Source organism: Dendropsophus ebraccatus, chromosome 2 (genome assembly GCF_027789765.1).
Source record: "Dendropsophus ebraccatus isolate aDenEbr1 chromosome 2, aDenEbr1.pat, whole genome shotgun sequence".
NCBI classification, from domain to species: domain Eukaryota; kingdom Metazoa; phylum Chordata; class Amphibia; order Anura; family Hylidae; genus Dendropsophus; species Dendropsophus ebraccatus.
In genome coordinates this window covers 139,555,578-139,564,053 of record NC_091455.1, presented here as the reverse complement: position 1 = coordinate 139,564,053, position 8,476 = coordinate 139,555,578, and the positions used below count along the sequence as shown (strand labels likewise).

Below are 8,476 nucleotides of genomic sequence, written 5' to 3'. Positions count from 1 at the left end.
TAGAAAGGCAACAGTGACTCAAATAGCCAACCGTTACAACCAAGGTAGGCAGAAGAGCATCTCTGAACGCACAGTATGTCGAACTTTGAGGCAGATGGGCTACAGCAGCAGAAGACCACCCGTTACTAGCATGGTGTACCTAATAAAGTGGCCGGTGAGTGTAGTATAAGTAAGTTAAAAACACAATTATAGTTGGTAAGTTGCACTTAAAGTGGGGAAAATAAGTATTTCATACACTGATCATTTTGAAAGGAGAAGACTGGTAAAGGACATCAAGGGCCACATCATTGCAGCTGATAAAGCAGTAGGAGGAGCATTCCCAGTACAAGCAAGTGTCATTGGATAGTATGGCAGTCAAGAGGGAGGTTGTCAGACAGTAAGGGTGCACGTCTTGCTGCTATGGGGAAAGGAGACATGCCAGGGGTTGATATAGGGAGCCATGCAGGGGGCCAGGGATGAGATCCGTAACCTTGCTGGGGATTATAAATCAGATAATACCGGGACATGAAATAAGAGATCCCTCTGGAGACAATGTATGAGGTGACAATGATGCTGAGGACCAGTAAAAGACTAGCTTTTATGGCTCTTTCATCATCATTTTTGTACTGTATGTGCTTGCTGAATTAAACAATCTAGCCTACATTCTGTAAACATTTTTGTTTGGAGGGACAGCGCCCAGAAAAGACCACTTTTATGTGCAAATGTTATTGGTTGACTCAAAGTGCTATTTATTGTTATATATGCCTATGTGATCTTCTTCCAAGAGACTTTGATATCTCTGCACACCAGCGCTTCTCTTTTTTTTTTTTTTTTACTGGAGCCTCACCCAACAGACAAAATGATGCCTGGGCCTCAGCAGACTCACCAGGAGGGTGTCTGGTATCATCTATGCTGAAAGTCCATGCAAATATAAAAACTATTGCTCAGTCTACCCTCGTTTTGTCTCCTAATCTCTTTATAACATTAACTAAGTACAAAATGAGTGAATAATGTTCCTAAACCAGAGATGATTGTAGCCAGGGGAAAGACTGTGTAGCTTATAGTCACTTTTGTGAGAACTGCCCCCCCCAGCTGTGCCTCACCAACAAATAGGGGATGCCTCAATGGCGCAGATTGAGTAGCACTGCTGTACACCAATGTTTTCTTCCTCCCCCAGCAGATTCCACTGTGAGTTTGAGTGAGTCAAATCGGACCGATATTGCTCTGTGTAGTAAAGACAATGAAAAGCCAAGGAGCGAGCAATTGTTCAATCATCGGCTGAAGGTTGTCTTTTAAACATATTTAAAAATCATGGGCCGCACATGGCTTCCTGTAATAGGTAATGTGTGGCTGATGGCTGATTTTCGCCATATTAAAAATAAAGAGGTTATTCTTACCTCTCAACACTTCCCCCAGTATCACCCTGTTGTATTTCTGTGCACCCTGCTAACTGCAGCCTAACTGCAGCCGAACAAGTCTCTGCCCTGACAGCCCACTCAGCCAATCATTGACTGAGACGGCACGTCACACCAGTGGGAGAAACTGAGCATGGAGAAATAAATGGGGGTGGCACAGCACTTGCAGGGGTTTTCTGGGTGCTGGCTTTCCCCTTATAAATGATATGCGGTCGCACACCCCTTGAGCTGGCCATGTATGTAGTGTATCGGAGTGTGTCAGTGAGTGTATGTATCTACTGCATCTGTGTCTGTCTGTGTCAGTTGTGTGTTTATGTATACCAGTATGAGGGCGCTCTCATAGAGATGCTTTGGAGACCCTGGGGGAGATTTATCAAAGGGTGTACAATTTAGACTGGTGTAAACTGCCCACAGCAACCAATCACAGCTCCTCTGTCATTTTACCAGAGCTGAAAGCTGAGCTGTGATTGGTTGCTGTGGGCAGTTTACACCCTTTGATAAATCTGGGCCCCTGACTTCCGGTCTTCAAAATCAATGGGTAAATAAAAGAATCAGTAGAGCTGTGACCTCAGCGCTAGTGGGACTACTGGAATGAAGCCACGTCGCTGATTGTCAATGGTGAGTGTACATATCAGCCTTCAGCAGGGGAGGAAATACATTTTAAAAAGTGCACTGCTTCTTAAAACATTAACATACAGATATGAGGATCTGAAATGCAACCCGATGAAGTAAAAAAAGACAAAACAACACAAAAGTGAAAGGAATATTTTTTTTAAAAAAGAACTATATACATATTTTTTTTTAAAAAAGAACTATATACATGTGTTTTTTTTAAAAAAAAGAACTATATACATGTGTTTTTTTAAAAAAAAGAACTATATACATGTGTTTTTTTAAAAAAAAGAACTATACACATAAATAAAGCTGCTGTAAGGATGATAACACTGCAGCTTGATGTTAACTTCTCTTCACATAGTTATGCTCTCCCAGCACAGAGTATGGTGTCATTTCTCTGGCTTTCCTCTTCCTCTTCTTTTTCTCTGGGTTAAAGGCTCTAAATAAGAGAAATACAGAAAATTTTACAAATGTGTAATGAAGAAAATTGTGAAAATTAAAAACATACAGGTAAAGGGTGATAAGGGTAAATCCACATCTTGTCTTACCCATTTTTAGGTGATACTGTCATCTCCTCTGCAGTAACTGATCCCTCCTTTGCAGTCACTGCATCCTCCTCTACAGTCACTGGATCCTGCTCTACAGTCACTGGCTGCTCCTCTACAGTCACTGGATCCTCTTCTGCTGTCACTGGCTGCTCCTCTGCTGTCATTGGATCATCCTCTACAGTGACTGGTTTCTCCTCTGCTGTCTCTGGCTCATCTTCTTCGGGCTTATAGGAAGCTGTCGGCATCAGCCCAAGGTAGGCCATAAATTCTAATCTATGAAGTGAAGGTAAAATATGACTGGTTAAAATTAGGGATGGTCCGAACCTGCCGAGGTTCGGGTTCGTACGAACCTGAACTCTCTGCAATGATTCCTGCTGTCTTCCACCTCCGTGGAGAGGGTGGATACAGCCGGAGGACCGCCTGAAAAACTGGGATACAGCCATAGGCTCGTACGAACCCGAACTTCGGCAGGTTGAGACCATCACTAGTTAAAATGTAGGATGAATCTGCAGGTCAACCATCACAAGCCAAAGTCACCTCTAAATAATCTTATCCATCTTACAAGGCCTTAAACTATGAACTTCCTCCCAACTCCTTTTGACGAAAATCAGTAACAATGCACTCTAATTTATATATTGTACATAAAAATGTTTTTGCAAATATGTTTTTGCAAAAAACCGATGCAATTGTGTGCATCCGTTTTGATTCATTTTTCCATTGACTTCCATAAAATAAAATGGATACGGATAAATTTAACGTATACGAAAACAGTCAACCTCATTTTTGTGTCCGTTAAAAGAAAACTGATCTGTTTTGATCTGTTTTTTTGTTTATTTTTTTATGGAAGTTAATGGAAAAATGGCAGATACACACAATTGCATCCGTTTTTTCATCCGTTTTTGCAAAGATGGATGAAAAAAACTGATTGCAAGCACGTAGTGTGAACCCAGCTTATGCCATTTACAATAACAATTTGTGCAGAGCTTGGTTGGCTCATGGCCGTGCATGCGCTCCTGCCAACTGACATCTATGGAGGGAAAGCAAAGTAACAGAAGATGAAGCAACAACCTCCTTACTTTATTATAGAAACCATTGGACATTATTTCAACAGTGAAGACAAGGAATGAAAGCCTTCACAAAGCCCAGGTAAGAGGCCCAAACATTAGGGGAGAGCTGGATTTCATCTTATTTGGCCTTAAGGAAATTATTTTCCTCTGTCAACAAGTTATTCTAAGAAATGGGAATCACAATTAATTAATGAGGAAAGGATTGACTTACTTGGTAGGAGGTCGGCGCTCAACCGGCGGCTCCACGATCTCCGGTTCCTCATTATGTCGTTTCAAGGCTAAAAAAAATAAAAATAAAAATTGGTATCATTATGATTATTTGGTGAGCAATGTTTAAACCAACATAATCCTATATACTAGTGGTCACTATATAGATGTAAGACTAAAATAATGTGATGGTGACATGAAGATGATAGAGAGTGAAGATGGGTTGGGTCAGTATTTTACACTTACTTTTCAAATATTGCCAGTATCTGTTTCCTCTGGTAATTCTAAATGACCTTCTCGGTCTTGAAGGATTAGGCATCCTGTTAAAAATCTCCAAATTTCTCCAAAATTGGTACAGAAAGCACACCCACTACGCTGTAGTACCGCTGTGGATCTGTGGCTATGGTCTCAGTCCATAGAACAATTGTAACAACGCATCATAGCAACAATCTCTTATGACATCACACCCTGGATACTGCATTAAGTATTAAGGGGCAATTTGTAAAAGGATGTTTTAAACCTCAAATTTGTTACAATAACTTCTAATACAATGAGACCAATTAACCAATGCTGCTTACTTTACTTTGTGTAAGCTTAGGTAGTCTAAGGATGTGTCAGAGTGGAGCGTTTTTGTGCATGTACGCCAAGCCCGTTCCATTTCAACCACACTTCTTCATTTTAACCAATGGCTTTTGTCACATGAGATGTGGGAAATGCTTAAAACTCATCATAAATTAGTTTTGGATGAAAACGTGGCAAAATGCAACCTGTATTGATGCATTTATGTGAAAGTCAAGGTTTGCTGACAGTAGTACATCTACTACAGCAATACTTTACAATTATATAGTCATGTATAATAGAAAGTATAAGCTTAATTAGTTCTATGTTTTTATTGATCAGAAAGTCATATTGTTAAAAAAGGAAACAGGTGGGTGTGTAATGGGTGTGAAGGGGCCACATAGGCGCATGCGGACCCTAAGTCTAATGTGTATTACATGTTTTATATGTATTATATGTTTTGTATGTAGGTGAGGTTTTGGACTAACCGTTCTAGATGTTTCCTCTCCAGGGCCGGTTTCCAGGCAAACTTCAGGAGGCGGGATGCTGATTGCCCAGTGCATTTTCGGCAGGAAGTTGCAAGTGATATATAAGGAAGAGCTTATACAAGTTTTGTGCAGAGCTTCTCAGTCAAGCAGGAGCATCGGGTCAAGGCAGATCTTTATGGCAAGCTGAAGAGTGAAGAAGGCCCGCTCTGCCTCCTGTTTATGCCAGTAATGGACTTGTTGCTGTGTTTTGCTTGATGGCAGGTCACGCAGCTAAGACTGGGGTGACAGTTTGCTGATGCTAGAGAATTGATTGGAAAGTTTTATTGCTGATTTATGGATTCAGTATTATTTATTTATCCATGAATAAAACACTGACTATGACTATTTTCAGCAAAGTTGAGTGTTGTGTATTTATTTATTTAGGCCATTGGTAAGTGGTCCAGTATGCACCCATGATTTAGTGTATTGTATTAGTAAATATACACATTGCATCTATGGACAATTCCTTCCTGCCCCATAGTACTCAGAAATTCCTCCCCCATGCTGTGCTGTCCTGCTCTGTATGCTGAATGGTGATCCCCTCCAAAATATGGCTGAGAAAGAAGGGACAGTGAACTTCCCTCATCGTCCTTTATAGACATATACAAGCTCAATGGAGGACATAGATGGAGGGGCATTGTCACATTTTCTTACCTTTATTCCTCATGCAAAAGAGGTAGTTTGGTGCACTGGGGGTGAGACTACTGTCCTTGGTGCATCAATTCCCCCATGAATAATGGGGTAGGGCTCTCCAGTGATGTCACTCTGGTGCTCATCAATGTAGAGCGCTGGATAAATATTAATTGGGGGCTGGAGTAGTGCCGTGATGGTGGTAGTCCCACCCGCCAGTGCACCCAACAGCCTAATTTGCATATGGAGAAAAGTCAAGATTAAAAAAAAAAAAAAAACTGCATCAGGGTAAAAAAGTTACTTTGGTCCTCAGTGCCTTGTTTGCTATGGAAACATAAAAGCAGGTTAGGTACTCCCAAACTGCTGTTAGTTTCCCTTTAAGTTTAAATTAAATACGCCTATACTACTTTGTTCTGTTTTAGATATCATGTCTAACGTGGTAGAAGCACTTTGCTCTGTTTCAGTTAATTATGTGTTTCCAAATTTGCATTCTGAATGCATATCAAATGCCACCAAAAGCATAACCACCCACCCCATTTCTTAACTAATAGACATGTCAATTCTTTGGCGCTATGGGACGGGCGGAACTTCTAGCTTAGGCCGCTCGGCAGAATTTGCTTTCAGTCTTCACGTGTGTTCCACAGTGTGAATGTACCCTTACTTGGTTTAAACTGAACCAGAAGCTTGCACCATGCACAATTTTGGTGTATAATGTCTCATCTTAAAGCGTCTCTGTACCCACAATCTTCCCCCCCCCCCCCCCCCAAACCACTTGTACCGTCAGATAGCTGTGTTAAATCCAAGATCTGTCCTGGGGTCCTTTCAGCAGGTGATGCAGTTATTGTCCTAAAAAACTTGCAGCCCTGTGTCAAAGTGGCGTGGCCTATAGTATCTGTGCCCTAGGATTGTGACGTCCCTTTGTCCCTCCTCATCATTAGGAACGCCCCCCAGGCAGGATTTTTCCTATTCATCACTTGTCTGAACACTGCACAGGTGCCTTAACGATCCAGCACATGTGCAGTGTTCAGACAAGTGATGAATAGGAGAAATTGTTCTAGGGGTATTCCTAACTGTTAAGAGGAGAAGGGACAGAGAGGGGGTGCAGACCTAGGGTATGGGTACTCTAGGCCAGACCAATTTGACACAGGGCTGCAAGTTTAAAAGTTATCTTTTAGTAAAATAACTGCATCACCTGACGAATGCACCCCAGTATAGACATTGGATTAAAAGCAGCTATCTGATGGTACAAGCGGTTTGGGGAGGTTAGATTGTGGGTACAGAGTCGCTTTAAAGGGGTTATCCAGTGCTACAAAAACATGGCCACTTTTCCCCCTTCTGTTGTCTCCAGTTCAGGTGCAGTTTGCAATTAAGCTCCATTTACTTCAATGGAACTGAGTTTCAAAACCCCACCCAAACTGGAGACAACAGAAGGGGGAAAGTGGCCATGTTTTTGTAGCGCTGGATAACCCCTTTAAGCCATTAGCTTTGTTGTACAGGGGAAGGTCCTCTTACCTGTTTTAGCGTTATTTGTCTTCCAAGTCCATCGTAGATCACTGGATCCTTTGTGCACATAGTGACCGAAGTAGGACTACAGCTGTTCTTGCCTGGAGAGATCTATTGTCAAAAAAAAAGCAAATTTTCGATAGTGGTGCAGTTCCTTCCATCTGAATAGAGCTCTCCACAAAAATAGCACTTACACTTTGGGAGTGGTGTCTTAACACAACAGTGAAAAACACCCAACTAGCAATAGATCTGGTCCGCTCCAATCCTTCCAGATCTTGGCAATCTTCACTGGTTTAACAATATGCCAAGGAAAAAAGAAGAAACAAGGGAGAGCAAATACAATTCACGTGTAACACATGACAGATGTGTACAGCTTGCGGGCAATTCAAGCCGATTACTCACATCTTTGGAGGGGAGTATATCCACACTCCCCCCCCCCAGGCCACGATCGCGGTATTGAATATGAGCGTCTACTCTGATGGATGGAGGAGCTGTTGTGCAAAGACACTGAGACGATACACCCCTGTTCAGCTGGATCCTACAACAACGAGAATGGCTGTATGCAGGACATCAATTCCAGGTAAGAAACTTTTATTCTATAGTCCTATATGGAATAGAATAAAATAATAATAATAATAGTAATAATAATAATGGAATAAAAGTTTTTTAGCTGGAATTGATGTCCTGCATACAGCCGTTGCATTCTCATCGTTGTAGGATCCAGCTATACGGGAGTGTATCGTCTCAGTGTCTTTGCAGAACAGCTCCATCTATCAGGGTAGATGCCCATATTCCATACTGCGATCCTGGCCTGGGGGGAGGGTGGCTATACTCCCCTCCAAAGACGTGAGTAATCGACTTAAATTGCCCGAAAGCTGTACACATCTGTCATAGAATTGTGTTCGCTCTCCCTTGTTTCTTCTTTTGCCTTGTCTGGACAGAGACAGAGAGATAAGGCCTTTTTACAGTTCTGTCAATTTAATCGACCCATATGTAGTATTAGGATACAAAAGTGTGATATATGGAGGTACCCATACAAATGACTCTTAATAGGTTATCCCAGGTGTCCCCTGTAGTGTAGTGCAGAATAGCAAAACACCGAGTTCAGAGCACTTATAGGGGTACTCCTGCAAAAAAAAAAAAAATTCTTTCAAATCAACTGGTTTTAGAAAGTTATATAGATTTGTAATTAACTTCTATTTAAAAATCTCAAGGCTTCCCATACTTACCAGCTGCTGTATGTCCTGTTTGTAGTGATGTATTCTTTCCAGTCTGACACAGTGCTCTCTGCTGCCTCTTCTGTCGAAGATAGGAACTGCCCAGAGCAATAGCAAATCCAATTTTATATCTATATAATATACCGAATGTTATTCCTGTTGTTTCTAAACGTTAACTATACTGTTGGCACTAAAGTCAGTGCTTAGAGA

The 8,476-nt window shown here is 41.5% G+C and overlaps 1 protein-coding gene across 1 annotated transcript; it reads right to left on the bottom strand.

Moving 5' to 3' along the window:
* Nucleotides 1–2,285: 2,285 nt before the first annotated feature.
* LOC138784678 (uncharacterized) lies at nt 2,286–4,279 on the bottom strand. Its single transcript, XM_069960332.1, has 4 exons — nt 4,078–4,279; nt 3,836–3,902; nt 2,558–2,830; nt 2,286–2,448 (listed from the first exon to the last, which is right to left on the bottom strand). The coding sequence occupies exons 1-4, from the start codon at nt 4,148–4,150 to the stop codon at nt 2,352–2,354; spliced, it is 510 nt and encodes a 169-aa protein (XP_069816433.1). The 5' UTR covers nt 4,151–4,279; the 3' UTR covers nt 2,286–2,351.
* Nucleotides 4,280–8,476: the final 4,197 nt, after the last annotated feature.

Bases quoted from the DNA above. Each gene is read 5' to 3' on its own strand.
- LOC138784678 (XM_069960332.1), bottom strand. From the start codon at position 4,150: ATGCCTAATCCTTCAAGACCGAGAAGGTCATTTAGAATTACCAGAGGA. The intron at 3,903-4,077 runs GTAAGTGTAAAA...TATTTTTTTTAG, and splicing joins ATACTGGCAATATTTGAAAA to CCTTGAAACGACATAATGAG. The intron at 2,831-3,835 runs GTAAGTCAATCC...TTCACTTCATAG, and splicing joins GAGCGCCGACCTCCTACCAA to ATTAGAATTTATGGCCTACC.